This window comes from Diadema setosum, chromosome 22 (assembly GCF_964275005.1).
Source record: "Diadema setosum chromosome 22, eeDiaSeto1, whole genome shotgun sequence".
Taxonomy (NCBI): Eukaryota; Metazoa; Echinodermata; class Echinoidea; order Diadematoida; family Diadematidae; genus Diadema; species Diadema setosum.
The window spans coordinates 12,758,254-12,781,798 of NC_092706.1; the positions used below are offsets into that span (position 1 = coordinate 12,758,254).

The 23,545-nt window shown below is 40.5% G+C and overlaps 1 protein-coding gene across 1 annotated transcript in view; it reads right to left on the reverse strand.

The window, feature by feature from the left end:
* Positions 1-663: 663 nt before the first annotated feature.
* The window catches only part of LOC140245145 (trafficking kinesin-binding protein 1-like), a gene marked incomplete at its 5' end in the record, with an annotated part of 68,614 nt that continues 45,732 nt past the window's right edge, over positions 664-23,545 (reverse strand). Inside the window, 13 exons of the mRNA XM_072324744.1 lie at positions 664-2,142; positions 2,666-2,762; positions 3,563-3,724; positions 4,449-4,717; positions 5,317-5,508; positions 6,017-6,096; positions 11,308-11,454; positions 12,778-12,852; positions 13,834-13,964; positions 14,857-15,041; positions 15,293-15,390; positions 21,569-21,685; positions 22,614-22,690. Coding sequence (XP_072180845.1) covers positions 891-2,142; positions 2,666-2,762; positions 3,563-3,724; positions 4,449-4,717; positions 5,317-5,508; positions 6,017-6,096; positions 11,308-11,454; positions 12,778-12,852; positions 13,834-13,964; positions 14,857-15,041; positions 15,293-15,390; positions 21,569-21,685; positions 22,614-22,690 — 2,882 coding nt within the window. The remainder of the gene's footprint in view (positions 2,143-2,665; positions 2,763-3,562; positions 3,725-4,448; positions 4,718-5,316; positions 5,509-6,016; positions 6,097-11,307; positions 11,455-12,777; positions 12,853-13,833; positions 13,965-14,856; positions 15,042-15,292; positions 15,391-21,568; positions 21,686-22,613; positions 22,691-23,545) is intronic.

Consider the following 23,545-nt stretch of genomic DNA (forward strand, 5'->3'; position numbering starts at 1 on the left):
GCATCTGGTGCTAGAACATCGCCCCCGTGCGAGATTGTCCGACACATTTCATCAGGCTATTTAATCCTTTGCAAATCTTCCGTTCATAGCAAAGCATAATAATGGCAAGAGCTATTCACATAAGAAGCCGAGGTAAATTTTGCTAAATATCATTTATTGCCAGTCTGGGAAATACAGATTCCTTTTATGATTCCTTGATTGCAATATGCAATGTGAAAACCTGAAAGCAAAAAAAAAAAAAAAATGCTATAATGTGATTATTTTCCCTCGGTTGATGCAAGCCAAAAGACATGAAGTGAATATGTATACTTTAATGGATGAAATTTTTGACAGAACTTCAAGATTCTTCTTCTGTTATGCATAAGTTATCTGTGTTAACTGCAAATGTGTTGTGCATGTATCATACATATTATAAATACACTATGTATAAAGGTTTATCGCTAGTTGCAAATTCCTGAACGCTTGAAAAAAAATAAGTGATTCTGAAGGAATCACCTCGTGTGTGCATGAATGAGCGCATCTATATGATTCTGAATGTGGACAAAAGCCTGGCGCTATGAGAAAGCTCGCACATCAGTTGACTCCTCTCCTGATTTCAGATCAGACACTCCGGAGAGAATTTCAACGACCCCTGAACCAGGGTGTCATCGCCTCAGTGAGGAACTCTGCGCAATATCGCGCAATACATTCGCCTGAGGTCAAAGGTTCTCGTACTTCTGTTTAAGATGGATTTCAGTTTTGTCCAATATCTTGCAGCTGACTTACAACCTGAAAAGAGAACGAATCAGTTCTTGGAATTTCACGACAACTTCTGGCTAGGCCTGTTCCATTGCTGTATTGGGAGTACACAAAAGTTCAAGTGGCTAGTGTCTCCTAGTCTTGACACTATGCTATAGCCTCTTTCCAGACTTTGGTCTGCTTTTTGATACCACTGTCTTCCCGTTGGGGCTGTCTTCGAGGTCTAATATGTTGCCAAGTCCCGAGGGAGCAGCCAGGTCCAGGACTCCTCCAAGGCCTGCGGCGGGTGTCTGTTCTGAGGTCTTCGATACCGCCGCCTTTGATACCGCCGCCTTTGATGTCGATGTCACGGGATGGCTGGCTGCCAAGACTGCCATGGGGCTGGCAATTTGGCGGGACTGTCCGAGCACTGGTGGGAACGCGGATGAACTCGGTGAGGCCAGACCACTGGACATCTTAGGCACGGTGCCGCTGGACATAATGGGACCAGCACTGGACAGGGAGCTGGTGGTACCTTGGGCTGAGAGGGAGGGACCGCCACTGGTGGCTGACATCCTCGGCGAAGTCGTGCTGGACATGACTAGTCCTTCGAGACCGAGGTTGGCGCGAGGGATGCTGACCGCCATGGGGGGTGCCGGTACCAGTGCGTTGGTGGTGACCATCCGCGGGGTGTTGGTGGTGACCATGCCTGAGGAGTACGTGGATGCCAGTGCGCCGGTGGTGGCCATCCGCGGGGTGTTGGTGTTGTACATCCCCGATGTGTATGTGGATGCCAGTGCGCCGGTGGTGGCCATCCGTGGGGTGTTGGTGGTGACCATCCCCGAGGTGTATGTAGATGCCAGTGCGCCGGTGGTGGCCATCCGCGGGGTGTTGGTGGTGACCATCCCCGAGGTGTACGTGGATGCCAGTGCACCAGTGGTGGCCATCCGCGGGGCGTACGACGACACCAGTGCACTGGCGGAGGTCATCCGCGAGGCGTAGGTGGACGCCCTGCTGATCGCAGCCTTCTCTGCCCGGATGCTCCTCACCTTCTCCATCAGCCGTGCCTTGGTCTCCGGGTCTAGGATCTTGATGCCGCTGCTGATGGAGCTCATGGGCGAGGCGTTCCTTGAAAAAATTTGGCCGGACACTTTGTGGACGCCCGAGGGGGCCTCCACATCCAGTTCGGCCTTCTTTTCCGAATTCGGACTGGTGGAGAGGAAGTTGAGGCCGATGGACGAACGCTTTGACCGCGGTGCCGCTGTGGTCTGACTGGCCTTGAGGCGGACGGCGGAGCCACTGGTCACTTCAGGTGTGGCCAGGACAGAGGCTATGCCAAGAGAGGCCCCTGGCGGTGGGTCGTAGACACCGGGACTTGGGGGATGGCTCTGGAGGTCGATGGTCATTCGGGTACCAAAAGGGTTCCTGCATATTTTGACCGGAGAACAAATACAATTGAGAAATTACCTTCAACAACTGGTGCACAAAGTGAGAAGTCAAATAAATTTCGATACATCAGGACAAGTGTTTTCAAACATCCAGCAGTGTCATTCCCACTTTTCTCATCTTCCATTGAAGATGAGTGACTCACTCAAATGATTACAAGCCTCATATTTGGTAACATCTGATTGGAATACTCTACTTCATTTTGTAGCTGTGAAACCTACACCTTTTGCCATAAACAAAGATTGGAACGTACCTCTTTTCTCACAATGCCTCAAATTCCTCTCTTTTAACCTGAGGAGGATGAGTACCGAGTATACTCGGGCAAGAGTCTACGGGAAATGTGTGGTGTAGCAAATCAGCAACCTAATGGAATTTTTCATGGCCAAATGCACAGAACACACTGAGCAAATAATTACATTTTTAAATGTAGCTGTTATAGTTCCCCACTTGACCTATGCACCTAAGCAGTGAATGTTTTAGAGTGGACTATTCCAATACTTACGTGGAGGTCATCATGGTGTTGCCCATCTGGCCCATGCGGCTGGTGGTGTAAGTGTAGGTGCTGCTGGTGTTTGCAAATCCTTTGCTTGGATAAGTGCCTGGACATTTGAAGTGGAACAAAGGGATAGAGTATTACACCACTGCTAAAACCACAGAGGTTAGTCGCTGCTGAACCAATCAACTTACTCCTGTTTCCATCATGATGGTTAAAAAATAATCAAAAGATCACACAAACACAAGGAATGATGGAAAGTCTGTCCATGTTATAGGAAAGCAAAATAACTGAGAAGCAGAATGTTACATTTTGACATTAAGGAGATACATTGTATCTTCCACTGGTACAAAATGTTAGCTCCAAGCTAAATACTGTTGTAAGAAAATGAGTAGACATGTATCAGTAACAAAGTAAAAGCACTTTAAAATAGATACATACATGTACATTTCTGTTCATCTGCTTTTTAAAGTGAAGATAAAGAGTTCACTATTTAAAAAGGGCGATGTTATAGTGAACATTAAACAAAGAGAGATTTGAATCATCATACATCATCAGGGAAATGGCACTCAACAATTAAAAGATATGATCTGTTAAGAACCTACTCTTTTGGACATCTTTTTAGCATAGCAAAAAGAGTGCAATCTTGCAAACTGACACTTCAAAATGCACTTTTCCAGCTCACGTTGTTCTTGCTGCTTCCTTAACTTTAAATAGACTGTCTGTTGCATAGAAACATCAATTTCTCACCAATCCAGGCCCGTAACTATGGGGGGGGGGGGGGGGTTCAGGGGGTTCGAACGAACCCCCTGTTCACTGGACAATGCACAACAGACTTATATTCCCCTAACACCTGAAATTGTGACAAGGGTTTGAGAACAGGAAGCCTGGCTCTGTGGAACTCACCAACAACACAGCCATCATCCTCGATGTCGTCCAGGTGGTAGCCGGCGTCGCGTTTGGTGTCGATCTCACGGAAGCCCTTGACGACGACCCCAGGTCGAGAGTCCAGCATGCTTGCCATGTGAGGAGTGGCCAGCCGCTGCCAGTGGTGCAGGGCCATGGAACCTGGGGGGAGGTATGGTGTGGCAAGAAGATGATAGCCGTGAAAGAATTGAAAGAGTTTTTGTAACAGTGCAGGAGAGGAAGGGGGATTACAAGAAGAAAACAAACAATTGTTTGTCGACTCAATGACAGGAGAGTCAACCTGGGCCACATTTACAATACATAAGATCAGAATCCTCATACACAACTTTGGAGTAAGCGATTAATGGCTGTGAGGATAACCAAGAAGTCCTGAGCAAAAATGGGCAAGTCAAGTACATGTAGTTTACCCCAGCAAGCACAGTGGTTTAAATTCTTTGAAAGACATGGGGAACCTTTGGACACATCTGGATTTACACCAAAAACACTTCCATTTCGTCTTTTAAGAAGAGGATATTTGGGAGAGTATTTTGTGTGCCCTGAAGGCATATCCTGCATCGTACAGATATACATTACAGATTATTGTGGAACAGTGCTCTTCAGGAACAACATAATTAGTCTGTTCAAATTTGAGACATTTTGAAGTGCTTCTTGAAAGTGGTTTGATGCAAGATCAGTTCATGAATGTTTGTTGCTGTTACTCACGAACACAAATAACTTATGTTTAGAGATCCTGTACTGGCACTTCACAGGACAGCACAGAGCAGTTCTCCGATTGGAGCAGGGGCAACACCAAACAGAACTAACAAACACAAATGAACCATCACAGTCAGTTTTCTTTCCCGAGTAACGTCTCTCTGCCACCTACCTTCCATTGGTTTGACGATCTGCAGCTTCTCCGGCATGTACCCGCGGAAGCTCTGGCCGCCGCCCCCGGCGGGAACTGTGGAGATGCCCGAGATTCCCGACAGTCCCGACACCATGCTCTCTGGAGTCGGGCACCTGTCCGAGTCGGCGTGCCGCTCGGCATACTCCTGCTCGGCTTTCTCGTTCTGCTGGCGTAGCTTGAGGCGTCGCAGTGCCGTAGCCAGGTCGTTGGAGCCGGGTATGCTGGACACTGGAGCGGAGGAGGAGGCTCTGTGGACCACGGAGACGGATGTTTGAAAATGAGGGTCATCTTTGTCATTTCATTCAATCTAAATCAACTGGGCGACATTCAACTTGAACAAATTCACTCTATAAAGTCTCATTGCACTAATATTATGATGTGACTTGTCTACAAACTATTTGGACAGTGACCTCACAAAATGATTTCAAAAAGAAATTCACAACGTAGTATAAACATAGATATACATGTATACAAATATACATATTTGACCCATCGTGCAAGTAGTCATGGAATAACTGTGAGTCTTCCATCTTTTTTTCTCATTCATGATAAGGAAGAAGGCACCAAACCCATCATGTTTCAAATGACCTGCAAGTAGGCAGCAGTTCTGCTGAGTCCCTTAATGGAGTACAAGAAGGTAACAACTCTACAATGCTGCAATTTTAACAATGCTGCCGAGTCAATATCGCCAATCTGCCCAATCCATTCTTGCAAACAAACACAAATATAAAATCAAATATTTAAAGAGAATGAGTTAGATTGTTTATCCTCTACCAGAGTTTTGAAGAGGTTGGGTCCAATCTCGGGACTCAACTCCCAACCCTCCTAGGAACACTACTCTACTTACCCTGTGGGGCTATTGATGGACTCGCTGTCACCCTCATACATGTCGCTCCTCTCGGAGCCGACGAGGGAGATGACCGAACTGGACGGGGAGGTCTTCTGGCTGTAGAAGTCGCTGCTGTAGCCCGAGCCGGGGCTGTTGTGACTCCGCCGGTTCACCACTTTCACCGTCTTCATCACGTTCTTGTTGTACTCCCTGGAGTGCAAGAAATAAGGGAGATCGCAGGTTAGGCTGGCAGGATAGGACGAATCCCTTGAATCAAAACCCATTCATCCTCTCCAATCATCACCACGGGACTCTTGGTATATCAAAACTACATTTCCCCTGAATTTCATCCTCCTCAGAAACATAGCAATAGATGTAAATAACCAAGAGTCAATTACTGATAAGAGTCCCTTAAAACCTCTTCTTAAAGGAAGGAAATACTAGAATTGAAGACCAAGTGAAAAGACATTGACCACAAGAGATTTAAATATACAATGTAATACGATGCTGCTTTATTCTTACAAATTTTACATCCAATGTTAATCTTAAATCTGCCTATACCCTGCAACACATTCTAATGTGAGAACTGAAGTCAACTATTACTCTCATCACCATGACTTGATTTTTCACTCAAAATATAAAATTGGAGGAGTGCATCCTTTCCCTTTGAGTGGATTCCATGGTTTGAAGTCTCAGCATTCCTGTCAAAACAACTCACCTCTTTCCTTTTTTCGACAGATGTGGATCTTTCTCTAACCTCTGCTCCACGGAGTCCACCAGCTCTGCAGCTAAGGAGTCCTTCAGTCAAAAAAAAAAAAAGAAAATGGGAAAACAAATTACAATGCTGTGATTACTTCTTGATGGACAGCATAGTGTGTTTCTGCAAAGGGTTGACTGGTTTCCTGGATAAGCAAAATTGTACATCTTTATCTTTCTACTATCTTCTATGGAAAAACTCTAGATTGGTGGCATCTATTAAAATTGTACTTGACATCAGATTATCTTTTTTTCAGAATAATCAATATAATTTCCTCTGAACTAATTTACATGTACAATTCATGTGGATCAATACCTCATTCTTTTCTCTTCTTTTTTTTAGCACTGAATGGCACTGCTGGTTCCAAGAAAGCGTACACATACATGGTATCAAAACATTATGCTAATTTGTTACTGATGACAAATACATGTGGGTATAAATTTGGTACTTTATACAGTAGTCTTCTGGTCATTTTGCACTGGGATTTCACTAACTTGTTATATGTCTGTCTTCAAGAAAAAACAAATAAATGTAAAGTTTATTTCTTCCGCACTTTATATTTTTCCTTTGTGTTTTCCATGAGATGTACCAAAGTTTGAAAGTAAAAGTCAGTCCTTTGGTTAAGATTTTCTTCACTTGCTAAGGTCATCTTCCATATGAAGGTGAAACAAATGCGAACTTCACAATAATCACTTGTTTGCTTTTTGTTTTGAATGATTTGTAAAAAAACGATGAAGCAAGGTTTGAAAGTGAAAATCTGTTCCATGCCTAAGATAACCAACTGGGGAAGCAGATTATCTAAATTTATTTTCAAGGGCTTACCCATTAAACACACAATCAAAAACACATGAAAGAGGTGAACATATTGTGAGTCTCTTTCACAGGGTTATTATGGAAGAGAAATGCTTCCCTATGAATTTGTCTTTTGAATGCTAGCACAATCTTTAACGTACTGATACTGTCTCCTTTCCTAAAATCACAGAAAGGATTTCTGAAGCATATCTTTACGAGGCATCGCATATCCAAACTTACAGTTCATAAGAGGAAGAAAGATACTTTATTCAGATGGTTCAGTGGAGCAGTTGATTAGAGTTTACAAAATGATATCAGAGATTGGACTTACACTGTCAATGATCTCATATACCTGCATCATAACCATTTCCTTATCATAAAGAGGAGGTGTGGATTTACATTGTCACATGTTCATGACACTAGCAAACATCACGTCCATTTGTGTCAATATCATTCTCTCTCTTATGAGTGTTATAATGGACATTCTGCAGAACTTTGCTCAGAGCTGTAGTTCATTTAATGAGACATATCTCCTAAGATAAATGTTTGACTTGGCAAAAAACAAAAACAAAACACAAACTGATAAAGCCTGTTACTGCAACATTTAATGTGCATATTTGATCATCATATTATCGGCACGTTATCGACCGCGTGAATGTACAAGGTGTATACATAAATTTCATTAGTGCATAACTTCTTTTTCTTTTCCAGAGCTGATTTGAGTTTTGCTTTCTACACGTACGTCAGTATACACGAACAACAGTATACAAGAAAGTTTGGCCGCAGCTTGCCCCGACACAGCAACAACCAGGGTCACCTCCCTGCAACAACTAATACATACAAAACTGGATTCACAATCCAGCAATGCACTGAGTATGGAAAAGTGGATGGAACAGTCCGTCATTACATCCGTCCTCAGAAGAAAAACATCCATATCAAATTTTGAATACATTTCTATACCAGCTTCACAGCAATACTTTCTCCTTTTCCTACTGTACTTCCTTTTTTCTTTACTTTAGAGTGTTAAGTATTGGGTACTGCTCAAAACTTTTCATATTGATGTAAGAAGACAGGAATGGAGAGAATGGAGAAAAAGGAAAAGGAGGAAGACAGGAAATGAGACATTCAAAAAAGAATAAACAGAAGAGGAAAAAATACCAGCAAACTAATAACTTTTAGTCAAGAGGACTATGAACTGACTCTAATTATTCTTTTGGTTCTCAGAAAGCACTAATCATATTTGCAAATCACTTCTACAAGAGGGGTAAGATCCCCTCTGATAAATCTAAGACATTAATCTTGATATGAGTTTTTTTTTTTTTTTTTTTTTTTTTTTTTTTTTTTTTTGGGGGGGGGGAGAGAGGCTGGGTCTGTTAACATCATGGAATTCATTAGTAATACACATTAACCTTAATCGTGGACTGTAATGGCAGTATTAGATATCAAGCTGTGTTTTCAAAATCCAGTCTTTTGCGACTTCTTTGGATTTGGGGAATTTATGACACTGCAAACAATTCAAGATCTTTTTCATGATCTCCTCATGTGCTATGTAAATGAACACCAGTGTACGTCCACTTCGCAATACTCTGTAGGTGTAGACACTGCATTTTTCACTGGGGCTCTACTCTACTTTCACAAATTTCACAAGTTAAAAGAAAATTCACACGTTTAACAACCAGGTTTAAATATCACTCTTCAGTGATGTGATTACTATGTATGGGTGACATACTTGTACATGGCCACACAGTTGTGCATGCAGTATGGGCAGGCAGTAGCTTCAGATAGATGCCTAGCAATACTAAAATGTACAAGTACATATATGCACATGCATGCCTCTCGTCAGAGTGCATGCAAACAGTATCATATTCATGTTTCGAATCAATTCATCTACAGGCAAAATTGTCTTACAACTCCCAATTCCAGAAATATTATGCCATAGAGATATTTGGCATTTACAGAACAGCAAAGCCCGCCTTAGCAAAGCCATGTTAGAGACCTTGTCTACAGTGGCCACCTGTCTATATCGGCAACTATTTTGTCTCTCTTGGGCAGGCGCTGCAGACATATTTGACTGTATTTGTGTGATCTACACATTTACAGAAACACATCACTAAAGAACGCTGAGCTTGCAGTATGCTCCGTCTTTCTAAGGAAATACTCGATGTTTCAGACACACCAAGGAATGCATGACTTCCACAATCTAAATGTGCTAGCAAAACATTTACGCATATTATCAAGATGGCCAAGTTGACGATAGCATTCACACACACCATCGAACATCAGAATAGAGAAGTGAGCACATTATGTGCTGCGCAGTGACTTCAAACACATTATACTCAAATTAAAGGCTGTTTCTTCTTTGTGCAAGCTGCTAAAGGCATCATTGCAAAGAAACCCTTCAAAGCATTTAAGTGGGGACGCATTATGTGAAATGCTCACAGTGAGCAAGGATAATATTAATTTGCATTGCATGCTACAAGCAAGCATATAGTAGTTCCAAAGATGATCAGGTGCTACCATGGTGAAACACTGCTTTTTACAGACTTTCATCTACACTTTTTTTTTGTCAAAAAGTGGCAAAATTGCATAAATTGAATAACGCATATATATCAAGATAAAATTTGTTTTAATCACGAAGCATGTTTTCTCATTTTCATGAAGGAAAGAAAATACAAAAATGTGGTATAACCACACACTAGTCTGCAGTTCTGTACCATGTATACTATTTTGACAGTACATGCTTACAGCAAGGAAAGTTGCATTAAACAGTACTATAACAAAAGGACTGCAAAACAGCCTACTTGTCGATACCCCCAAACTGTAATGGAGATATGGAATTATTTTTTCAGGATAAAGTGAGATGGATCTGCTTTACCAGAATGTTATCATGAAAGGTAAGGGGAGGTAGGCAAAGTCCAGCCAAACACAACCTTTAATATGCATCACAAAGACTCAAACAAAACACTTTAAAAATTTTGATAAGAGCATGTGTGCTTAATCGATATCTGTCATCCCGCCCATCATGACAAAATATGAATGATTACAAGAGGGTGAAGCAAGAGGGGGAGGCGGAGGGAAGAAGATGGGGAGGGGAAGGGGAGGGGGGAAGAGGATGGGGGAGGGGAGGGGGAAGAGGGTGGGAGCAGGTGGGTAGAGGGAGGGTAGAGGGCGGGAAGAGGGTGAGTACAGGGTAGGTAGAGGGAGAGAAAAGGGAGGGGACAGGGTGGGGACAGGGTGGAGACAGGGTGGGGACAGGGTGGGGACAGGGTGGAGACAGGGAGGAGATGGGGAGGGAAGAAGGAGGGGAATGGGGGGGGGGAGTAAGAGACTAGGAAGAGGGAGCAAAGAGCACTGATGTTAAATGCAAATTTCGAACGTTCACAACAACCTTCTGGGTTTTGCGAAAAGTCCCACACATATCCACAACTGAAATCTAACATGATGGTGTTATCTACAGCCCAGCACTTGACTTGTAGCCCCCGATGACGTCATTTCACCTCAAACAAGTGTTGAAAAAACTTTTGCCGCAATTTTCATATCAACAACATGCGATTCATATTTTCTGGAATTTCATGTACATTAAACTTATCTTTATCTTTGTTCTTTCACTCTGTTTTGATCATGTTTTGACAGGCTATCAATGAACTTATCTCCAGAAAACAGCACAGTCCATGGTCTAATCAAGCATGTTCAGTATTAAATTTGGGTCGGTCCTCATGCTTCTAGGCAGATACAACAGAGTTTTGTGGTTGCTGAAATCAATGAGGTAGAGTCAAGCAGCGCTCCAAGACATTTACCACAAGATATTACAAGTGTTGAACTAAACCATAAAAAAGTAAATACTAACAATTTCTACATGAGGGGGCAGCCCTGGTTCACACAAGTGTAAAAGTTTCATCATTTTCATTCCCTTGGGGTAATATCCCCCCCCCCCCCCACATAACATTTTAATTATCTTTCCTTCAGTATATTGAAATCTCTCCACTGAACTTTGCTCATTCACTCATCCAACAAATATGGCCACAATGCAGGGAGAAAACGTGACGCACAAAAAAACAAAAACACAGCGCATTATTGCAATAGTGAGTCAACTGGGCATCACCACCACCTGATCGGTTTGAGAAACATGCCATATGTTCCTCGCATCATCATATGTAACAAAAAATGTATATATAAACAAGTGTGTATATCCTGCGCCAAATGCTCCATTCACACGTTTCAATCTCGTGTGATAAACAATGCCCGACAACAACAGCACGTGGCATGGCTGCCAGTCAGTACTTGGTACATCACGTGTATTCTTCAAAGCTCCGCTGTTTGTTAGTGGCGTAAGAAGACATTGGCTGAGAGACTGAAAAAAAAGACAAATGAGGATAGAAATACTGAGAGATGGAGAGAGCTGGAGGAGCAAGAGAAGGAGAGAAAGAAAGATGGAGAGAAAGAAATGGGAGTAAACTTACGGCAGGGAAGACTGGAAGGGGGTTGTAGTAGGGGCCAAAGCCGATGCTTCCGCGGGGCATCGAGTTCCGGTTGGATCTCTTGGCCGTCTCCTGTGCCTCCTGCAGCATGCGGTACACCTCGTCGTACTTCTCTCGCATTTCCAGCAGCTGATGGAAAGAGTCATAAAATGATAGAGAGAACATGAATCAAAAAGTGAAATTGTCTCACTCATTCTCATCTGATCCATGTCAAATGAATGTAGTTAACATCTACATCACACACACATACACACACACACACACACACACACACACACACAAAATAATCCCAAAATTGCTTCATAACAATGAAAAGAAGGAAAAAACTTTTAAAACAGAAAGAAAACTCAATCAAAAGGCTAAAAAAAAAATGCCTGATCAAACATTTTTGGTGCTTATGCTATGGTTGAAACTTCTTCAATTCTGCCTTGGGAGTGAAAAATATGATGGTAGATTCAACTGCATTAATATCCCTTTGGGTGCCTGTGCACTTAGTCATGACTACCATACTGTCAACCTATGTATGCTGAATTCTCATTTTTTATTTGGGCAATAAATGATTGGACAAACCCCTTCATGTGAAACAGCAAGATATTTCTCCACAAGGACCCTCAAGATACCACAGCGGTGAGGATTGCACACTCCCAATTCATAATCGGTTATAGATTTCAGTACACCTACATGTATAATGTATGTTGGAGGGGGAGGGTGAGAGGGAGTCACACCCATTGTTGGTGAACAGGTGCATTGTATCAAACACACACACACACTAAATGTAGTGGAAGGTTTAAAGGACAAGTCCACCTTCATATACATTAGGATTGAGAGAATGCAGCAATATTAGTAGAACACATCAGTGAAAGTTTGAGGAAAATCGGACAATCCGTTCAAAAGTTATGAATATTTTATGTATCTGCGCAGTCACTGCTGGATGAGAAGACTACTACAGTGTATGATGTCACATGCGTACAACGATATAAGGAAAATAAAAGGAGAATTTCACAAAACTTTACTTTTTGAATAAAGTGCACATTTCTTCGACTTGTTACTGACGTATGTTATGGGTAATATTATTCCCCTTGCTTTCTGAAAGAGAGAAGTTGAATGTTCTTTTGTTATGTGAGAAAAGTGAAAATATGTTGAATTTTCTTCATTCTTTCTTTATATCGTTGTACACATGTGACATCACAAGCTATAGTAGTCTTCTCATCCAGCTGTAACTGAGCAGAAACTTCAAAAATTCATAACTTTTGAATGATTGTCCGATTTTCCTCAAACTTTCACTGATGTGATCTAATATTATTGCTGCATTCACTCAACTCACATGTCTATGAAGGTGAACTTGTCCTCTATTTCTGTGCCAAGGACATTTGACAGTGTGTACAATCCTATGAGGTTTTTGAAGGCAATTGGCACTCAAAGCACTCAAAGGGTTAATAAGTCAGTTCTCACCTCTTGAGTCAGCTCCTGCTGGGCATCCTTGGAAGCCTGGAGATGCTGATGCATCTCTTCATTCTCCACCGTCAACTGAAACAGAGAGAGAGAGAGATAGAAATTAAAGGCATAGTTTACCATTTGCAGATGAAAGCATTAGTGCTTTAAAATAGTTCTAAAATGTGAGTTAGGGATAGAAACAACCACTGTCAAAATTTGAATCCGTATAATCGATGTTAAGTGTTGTTAAATACACAAAATGTGAACAATAGTTATAATAAAAATGTTTCCAGACTAAACCGTATACAGTTACGGTTTACTGAGAAAAACCCTGATATCTCCTTATATTTTAGGTTTTATTGCAAATATTTAATATGGTAGGATGTTTTATGATACAACAGACCTACACATATGCATCAAATGTGATATCTTGAACATTTTTGAAATCACTGCTCCCAAAGGTAAACTGGACCTTTAAGTCATATATCATCAATGATTCAATATACTGGACAGCACTTCCTTGGATAGCATGTTTTTACTTCTTGTTTTTGTTGTATTTTGTTTTTTGTCTGGCCGGTTCAGGTTGTAATTGTCATTGCATTTTCACCATGCCATGGCAAGATTGAGGACAGACCTTTTTAGTCATGTGCATAGATGTTCTCTGAACTTATCCACGAGTGTGTTGCAATTGTCAAAATGTGCTGCGGAAGAGAGCTAAAGGACTTGACGGTTTAGAATTATTTGCGGTACGTGCCTGTTATCCAACAATCACTTGTCCACGACCGCTACTAATGAGGTATGGTTGTGCTGTATCTTGACTGTGCACAAGTCAATCTCCATACATGCCAGCCTTCATTCAGACCTAAAGAATTGATGGCTTGACACCCATTACTTGCCATATCAGGAAAAAGCACATGACTTGGCAAGCCTTGACCTTTCACAAAGTAGCCATACTTCTCAAATGTTATGAATTGGCACAGACCCACATTCCATATCTTCAGAAGACATCTATCCCAAAGTCATCTATCCTCAAGTCCTTTTCACACAATCACCATTGGCTACTTCATCGCTCACCTTCTTGACTTTCTGCTGGACATCAACGACCTGTGCCAGGAGGGTCGTCACCTCCTCCTGCAACCTCATGTTGTCCTCGAACTTCTTGCTGAGTTCCTCCGTTAAGATCTCTACACTACCCCTGGACTCCGCTGAGAGAGGATAGAAAGAGAGGGGAAGGGAGAATAGTAGGGAATCAAATGATGAACATAAATAATTATAAAAGTCAGCTTTGGTTTCAGTCCTCAAAAAAGCAGATATTATCATTCATCCAGGATTTATCAGGATATACTGTTATAATTTAATTGGATGTATTAGGATTTGTTGCCCATACTATCAGGGTTTGTCAATGGAATCATTCAATACAATTTTTTCATATAAATGTATAGTTCTTGTTGTTGTGGTCTCATCCTTGTTATTGTCGGCGTGATGGAAGCAGAAAGACAGTTGAGAAGAGGTCCAAGAGATAGGGTAAAGCCCACCGCACACTACATGTATTCGTTCAGACCTGTCGCATGACTCTAGGGCATACGACCAGTCACATGACACTACACCGCCCACTATATGGTATTACTACACAACTAGGATTACGACCGTTCTGGCTTCAGTACATTTTAGCAATGAGTATAGAAGTGGACACAGTGCACATTGTTTGCGCTTCTACACTCTCTGCGTAATGCTGCATCGTGATTGGCTGAAAGCCTATGAACGGTTGTGGAAATTCTACATGTCAAAAGGAATGTCTTAGTGCCAGTCTCTACGACTGGCACTAAGACCCAGTCGCACGACTGGAAACTGGCAAGGCTGGTGACGTCACACTCCAGTCTTAAGGTCGTATGACTGGTCTAATCGTATAGTGTGCGGCAGGCTTTAGAGAGACAGATAGGCCAACTATAACCATACCTGGAGTTGGGGTGAGAAGAATGTATAGTGCAGGCACCTACTTCATGAATCAAAGAGTTCATTCTCTCTGTTAGGGACACTTGTATGTAGCGTACTTTATATGTAGCTCTGAAAAAGAGAGGGCGGGACCGCATCTCTTACCCAGCTCCTTGAAGCAGTCCCTGACGAGCTGCTCCTCCTTCTCCTCAATGCACGTCGTCGTCGTCCGCAGCTCGGCCGTCTCGATCCGGAGGTTGAGGTTCTCCTCCTCCAGGTTCTTGATCTTCTTCTGCAGCGTGTCGATGTCGATGAACTTGGATTGGATGCACATCTTGTTCTTGTCGCTCCTAAACGGAGGAGAAAAACAGAAAAGAGATATGTCATGTGGCTGGCAAGAGCCACAGTGGCAAAACCTTGCACATTTCAACTAGTTCTGACAGTTTTAAAGTTCTTGAAGTTTTGCCAGAGTGACCGACCACAAACTTCCTGAAACATTCTCAGGAAACTTCTTGCGAAACTTTCCGCTCAAACTAGGGAAATTCCCGAGCCCCTGCGAGAATAGAGGCACAAAATGATGGAGACATTACAAATTTCTCACCATGCTCCTTCATCCTCGGAGTCGCTCTGTCCAATGTCATTTGTGTAGATTCGGAGGAGATCATTCTTCAACTTGATCTCGTGATGCAACTGTGTATTCTGTAAATGGAAGAAAGAGAGATTAAACATCATCATCAATAACTGATCTGATCAAATTCAGGACAAATCTGAAAAGAAAAGCCTTGTGAGTGCAAAAATATTGATTTGACAATGATAAATAGAAACACAGCTTAATAATGATTTGAGCACAGTTAACAATATTACTGTATACGCCGAATATTTCGCGAGGTTTTTATTGTCGCGAATTTCGCGAGTCAGGTGCTATTCGCAAAATTAAAGACACACGAAAATATTAACTCTGATCTTGATGTGAATGCGACGTACGCATGTACACTTCTCCATTCAGTACAGGACTTCACGATCGCGAATTTAACCACTCGTGAAATCGTCAGGAGTTCCCGATTCACGAAAATTTAGACTCGCGAAATGTACGGCGTGTACAGTAGTAGGCTACTTTCAAATCAAATTGGTAACCCTCATATGGATCAGTTATTTAAACTCTGACAGTGATTGTGAAGTACTCTTCACAATTTCACCTCACAGGTCACTTATTTTTTTTGTTTGTTTGTTTATCACTTAAAGTTTTTTTTTTGTAGGAAACATTTTTTCCATGATTTTGCTCAAACATATCACAGACATTGGGTTTTAGATCTCCTTCAGCAAAGGTAAACAAAATTCATCGCAGCATTTTCATGAATATCAGACTTAAATGCCTTTTCTGTATCATGCAGCTAATGTATAAAGGAAAAATGATATGGTGATATGAGAGAGACATATATTTTCAGCTGTCAAAGAATTGACACATCTGATGTGTTGCAATTATTCAGTCAAAATGATCTTTGATAAGATCATATTCTGCATAATTCATTATGATATCTGGCCCTTGTGTACATGTAAATCCTCACATCTATAAGACTTTTGCTTTGAAGTACTCTTATTCATCTTCTTCCACATATAAGTATCATGTCAAGTTAAGCTATACATTCAGCAATGCATCTCTAGCCAAGCAGGGCCAGGAAATTGATAGAAAACAGCCCAGATGCAATATGGCACTGGTGTAAGTTTGTCTGAAAGTATCAGGGAGGGGTAGCTTAATACCTTGTGTGAACACATTCACAGAGTGAAATTTAGAACATTCATTATTATTTTTTTGGGGGGGGGGTGGGGGTGGGGAAGAGGGGGTGATTTTTTTTTTCTTGCATCACGTGAATCAACCTTAATAAAAAGTCACAGGAAATCCCCTTCGAAGAGGAAATGATGAAACCATCGAGTAGTTTTGCATGTTGGGTAGAAAGTTTGTTGCTAAAAACAATCAAGTGTGAGTTTTCATGAAATTCTCACAGCATCCTGTACCAAATCACTAACCATGAGTTCTATGAAGCACCCGGAATACACATCAAGAATACCATGATGAAATGTAATTGTTTAAACAGTGGCATGGCACCCGGACATGACAAAATTTGAAAACCTTTAAAAATATGTCACATACAGACACGAAAAAAAAATGAATTAAATACAATAAACCTTTAAAACAGTTGATATGAAGTATTAAGGAAATGCCCCTTGATTATGTTGTGCTGTCTAGACATTTGATGTAAGTTCCCTCTGCAAACGCCCCTTTATCACTATCACACCTCAAATAATTGGTAGTATGCAGTGTGATATATCCAAACATTAAAAAAAAAAACACCAACAACTCATGTGCATTTTTATTTTAATTTTTAACTGTGCTAATAAAAGGCGAAATGAGTTTAATGGCACTTTGTCAATATCTACAGAGTTAAGAACACTGCAGATAAAAGACATGAAATCAGCCAACTTCAAGCATTTCAATTTTTAACTGCCTCTGTGACCCACACTTGGAGGTTATCATGGTTTTATGTCCTTCCTAGTTCTCTGCCTGCCTACAGATGGAACACTACAAGAGCAATCTGATACTCGGCTGCAGTTATCAGTCACCTTTCCTGACTGATAACAGGAAAAGTCACAGTATATCAAATTTGGTCATATAAGCTAGTCATTCTGTCATTAATTGACACCTGAAGCGATATCACATCAGTACCTTTAAAAAGAGCTGTAAAATTTTGTGGCACTTAAATCTCACGAGCATGGAGTATACATGAAAGCGGTCTGGATCGATCAATAAATGTGTTTATATGGGATTTTATCGGTAAATGATATCAGTATCAAAAACATAACAGTCACAATCAAAACTTTATAGTTTACTGCAACTTTTTCCCACTTCTAGTGCTGGCGTGTGCCTGACTTAAAGTCAATTTAATGTTGTTAACAAAAAACAACAACATAAAATTCATTATTATGAATAAAAAGCAAGAGATACATGTGATTAAAAAAAAAAAAAAAAGATAGATGAACCGATACCCAAAGAGAAAGCAGAAACAAGATCATTGGTACCATCACCGACAGTAAGCCAAGATTATCTTCTATTATCCTCCTCCTCTTCTACTTTTTTCTTCCTTCTCTTCCTCCTCTACCTCATTTGTTTTCACTTCTCTCATTTGCTCTTCTTCTGTTTTATTGCCACAGAAAACTACTGGCCAAATTAAAGAAGAAAAAAAAAGTCTGCCGTTATCCCTTGGCTGCATGTACTTGGCTGCATGTACTTGTACATCTTTTAACCAAACTGCAAAACCTTCAAAGGTGCATGGGTTGGACATGATTTGCATATAAAGAGGGCAAAAATGTAAATGTCATGTGAGTTTTTTCCCCCAAGTCTGCAGTATTTGACCAAAATACAATGTATCCAAGTAAAAGCTATAGGGCATGCACAAAGTCATGAATCCCCCCCCCCCCCAACCACTGAATATTTTGAATGCACAGACCACCAAGAGGAGTTTACAACTTCATTACGAAATTGATGAGTGGACAAAGTGAAATGTAACCAATGGATAGAAACTGAGCAAGAAATGTTAATGAATGCGAATAGGTCCAATAATTTTTACTTCCAGATGAAATCTCAGTTTGTCTATTGACCCATGACCAGAAAGTATTGTGCAATGTTTGGATAAATATATGGGACCATCAAAATTCAATGTGTAATGAATGGTTGACAACACAACATTTCTCCCTTATCATTTCCACCTTTGAGTTCTTGTTCTACTTAGATCATAACGAGCGAGCATCATAATCAGTGTAAGTAGTCATAAAAATAGATTCTCGTTGCATGCACACGTGACTACTCTCAAGCATCCGCACATGCACTAAATGGGCACCTAGGGCTGATCACATGATCAGCCGCGTTTAACAAACTGTATGTTCTGCCAATTGAACTTTACATTCACTAATCAGATTGTGAAATCTTAAGTAGAAGGCTAAATCTCTCTACAAATATTGAGCTTCTCAAGTATGTCTGATATAATGATATTAATTTTCATTTCTTTCTTATTTAATTCTCAGGAGGGCAAGGTACAATGTGTAGGTATGTTACTGATATTTACTTTTCTCATTACAGAATTTTCCATGATTTCACTAAAATTTGTCAATATTCATATTTGAAGTCATGAATACATTCTATCTCAGAATAAGCTAGCCTTAATATTGCCTTGTAGTTCCTTTCCAAAAACAGGTGTGGAGCAAAAAAAAAACTGCCTGAAAATTGCTATTTGTTCAACATTTTTTTTTTCTCGGGGTGGGGTCATTTTAAAGGATAAATTTCTTTTGAAACAAAAACATATGCTGAGGAGTTATATTTCTATTGACAAATTTTGGAGACACTTGTAAACATAAGTCTGCATATGTGAATCTAATTATGGAAAATGGGGTGAGCAGATTAAAACAAGAAATTTATCAAATTCTAATTGGAAATTTTAAGGGAAGTATCATACAATTTTGTTGTGACCCAGAAACTCTCTTCCCCTTCCCCCACAAAAAGAATAAAAACAATAACAGATGGTCGACTCAGATATCAAATACAGTAGGATATCATATATGTCCCCTGTGAGTCCATGTACTGACTTAACAAATGTTTTCCTTTTTTTTTGGGGGGGGGGGGACAAACATCTACATTCCCTCTTTGAAAAAATAATCCAGATTTGAGAATTTGTTTCCATTATTTACAAAATAATGTATCAATAACGTAAGAGTGTCTGCCATCAAAATATTTCATGAATTTCTCAATTTACTTTTTAAGAGTGCTCAAAGATATTTACCAACAAGTCAATGGTTCCTTTAGATATGAAAAAAAAATAACAGGGCTATGAAAACATGAAGTAAACATGGTTAGAAGGAAATATTGATCCCTTATCATGTCCTTAAAACAAGGTCGGTGGCAAAATAATTCACAACAACATGACATGTTGCTATCATCAATTTTTAATAATGTGTCAACATTAAAAAATGGAACAGAGGTTGAGAGAGATACTCCCACACCAGAAGCTTACCCATAATGAAACATGAGCAAACAAAATAAGACATTCGGCATTACTGTTCGGCACAACATGCCCCCAAATTGGCTCGAGATAAATTGCAATGAGCATTTTCCTGCGCGTGCGCTGAGCAAACTTTTGGCTCACGCCTTTGATGTGCTCTAGAGCAGATTATCATTATTATTTTTTTGTGGCAGTACGGTATTTCGATGAGAACGCTTCTTCCTTAACACTGACGTAAAGTAGTTCTTCATGGTATTAAGATAAGAATTTTCCAACAAATCTATCAATTTGATACATCACTATAATTTGGACCATTTCACTTTCCTGCCAAGTTATGGAGCAAATGACACATTTAAAAAAATAATAATAATTATAGTAAATAAAAATAAAAATAAATAAAAGATAAAATTAAATCTGAAATAGATGTACAGATCAGAATGTTAACCTTTAATATATGATTATGATACCTCATGCAGCCTTTCTTATTAATTCTCACTGGCTAATTTCTCTTCACTACATGTCCTTCCAATATTTTATAGATAACTTTACAATTACATGCAGGTCATAATTGTGCATAGACCTACATGCTGTATATCCTAGATGGCTTGTAATATATTTAAAGCACGCATTCTTATCAGGGGGTTCAGAACAAGGGAGAAAACAGAGTATCACTAATCTTGTGACCGGAAGTGATCTTTCTCTCCTAACCACAAAATCTGAAATTACTTGCAAGTCCCAAGTGCTACAAGAGCAACGGAACCAGCTGTCTGATGTGTGTTGCATGTGCAATATTTATAGATATTATATTATAGATTGTCAAGCCACGGCTATTTATGCCGACAAAGCATTATTCACTGCCAACTTTAACACCCTTCCATAGAAATACTGTCAGTAATGGTGTGTATACCTCATGCAGTTGTAAACACTAGCCCGCACTGAAATAAAGAGATAATGCTCATGAACTGGACAGTGTGTTGGATCGTATGTTCAGTCCGTAGTGTGTGAATCGTTTGTCCGTTTCTTTGTGTACAAATTTCTTCCTTTCTTTATTTCTCATAAACACAAAATGGAAGTTCTCCACGAGCCATACAATGTATATAAGTTCAAACATGGGAGGAAATATGGAGTTGGCTTTTTATGAGGACTGCGCAAATATATCACTACTATTAAAAAGCTGTTTCACTTTCTATATACACACATAAAACCTAGACTGGTTACAGCTACATACATGTACTTAAACAAATAACAGTATCCTTGCACTTTCGGTACTCCCAATAGAGAGGGGTTCACTGTGATGATCAAGTTTACAGTCACCCATTCCAAGAAAAAGAGATGGGTTCATATTAAAGAGGAGAGTCAAAGAGTGCATTGTCGAACATTTATGACCTCTAATGAGGGTAAAACAAAACATTGTTGGAGTGTATTAAAGCCATGGATTTCAGTATGTGTATGCAAAATAGTGGCAGCCCTGCTGTGCTGGTAAACTTGGGGGGGGGGGTGAGATGGGAGCGGGAGTTAGTGTTTAATAACAGGAGGTGAGGGTCTGTTTTACCGGCAAGAGTGTTGATACATTGTAAAGCGCCTCCAGCATCACAACAAGGTGATGCGGCACTACACAACATGAAGACCATCGTCGCTATGGCAACCAAGGAGGAGAGGGGTGTGGTCAGCAGACACGAGAGAGAAGGAGAGAGAGAGAGAGAGAGAGAGAAACACACAGAGAGAGGGGGAAGATACTGTAGGGCTATTAATGACAAAGAGAGAGAGAAAAGATGCTGAGGAGGAGGAGGAGGAGGAGGAGGAGGAGGAAAGACTTTTGAGATGCTCACCTGGTCTCCGATGACGGTAAGGTTCTCCTCTATCAGCTCGATGCGGGCCTCCAACTGTTTGTTCTGCTGGAGGAGGGACTGGCCAATCTTGGCTGCCAGCTCCAGGTCCTTTTCCTTCTGTTCTCACCAATCAAGCATTTTCGGGAAGAGAGAAAAGAAAGAAAAATATTTTGTCAGCCTTATAAAGTGCATCGAGTCAATGAAATAGCACATAAGAACAGGCAAGAAAATGATGACAAAACAGATGAATACGGGATAACAAGACATGGCGAGAATCAGACAGATATAATACGGACATACAGACTGACACAAAAACAGACAACAGAGACAGAGAGCTAAGGAAGAGATTTAAAAAATGGATGAAAAGCAGGAACAAGAAGCACATGAAGCTATTGTACATGCATACACAAGGACCGACTCCATTTAATGCCTTAATCACAGCCTTTGAATTTACCATCATTTTCCCAATGACAGACTTTTAACATATCACTTCAATTTTTCTCAAGCTGTTACAATGCCTGCCACTACGGTGAAATGCTCACTCCACTGGCAAATTATGAGTGTACCACGCTGCTTGCAGAGTGAACAATTAAAAGCACACTCCAAGAAAAATATCCTCGCCAGTTGCAATTAAAGTTACTTCAAACTTTGTAGATTTTGAAAGTAGCATCACGCATTGCGGGAGTACGAACATCTACCGCTGATGCGATGTGGACAAGATATACTGAAACATCTTAATTACATGCAGAGCTGTCTGACAAAGTTTTGTTCCTGACAAAAAAGAAAGTTTCCACTGATGCTAACTTGACATAGCAATCTATTCAAACTGAATGCAAAGTAGAAATGCATTTAGCAGGAGCAGGTGAATTGAAACACCAATATGAAACTAAGGTTCTCTGAGAAGAGAAAGTTATCAATGAATTTGAATAAAATGGTATAATGGTCTTAACAGCTTGTATAAAACAGCTTTGTCATGAATTATTGGCAATATTATTCATAGATGAAACTTATCTTATCTTAAGAATTATATTCAAAAAGTACTGACCTCCTCAAGTAGCTTGGTGACTGCATCAATGTCATTGTAGGTCCTGGTCATCTGAACCACACGGTCACCACATAGCGCTGCAAGGAGAGAAGGCAGAAGAATAATATGAACACACTGACCACTGCTAGGATCACACTGACCATTGCTAGGAACATCCTTCAAAATCTGAAAACAGCTGGTGGGGGAGGGGGGAATATGGAGGAATGCAAAAATGGATGAATACAAGTTTAAAAGCAAACTACCACAAGCAGTTAGGTCAAGGCATTGCTTTGGGCAATTTCCATGATACCAAACTCTGGTAAATCTCTTAATCCGTTTTTAATCCGTTTGATTTTGCTACAACACGCATTTCCCATTTTAATACTTGCCGGAGTATACTCAGGACTCGTCCTCAACAGGTTAAAAAAAACAACAACTTTTCTTTTATCTTCTTCCTCCCTCTCTCTATTATTTTGTTGTTGTTTTTCCCCTGCCCAACTGTACTCTTCATCAAACAATGTTTGTGGAACCTTCTTTGGAGGTCCCTGGACGATTTCATTTCAAAATCATGAATCAACAACACTTCTAGATTTTTCACGTTCGCTTCTGTTCTCCTGGTTCATTCGTGTCAACAAAGACAAAGATAGCGACAAACACATACTTGACGTCATTTCTTGGCAAACTACATGGTTGGGTATTTTCTACCCCCTGTTTGCAAAACTCGCCCGATTTGAGACACGTTTCAGGTCTGGTTCAAATCCAAGGTTACAATTGCTCAACTTCCACCTACGCTTTATCACGTAACTCAAGCCATTGCAGTTTCACGCAACCTTTTGTACACTCATTGCAAAACCCACATACTATTTTATTCTTAGCTTCATTCTATTATTTCGACCTAATGCACCTTCAGTCATATCTAATAGTGTCAGTTGTTGTTTAACAGAATGTGCTCT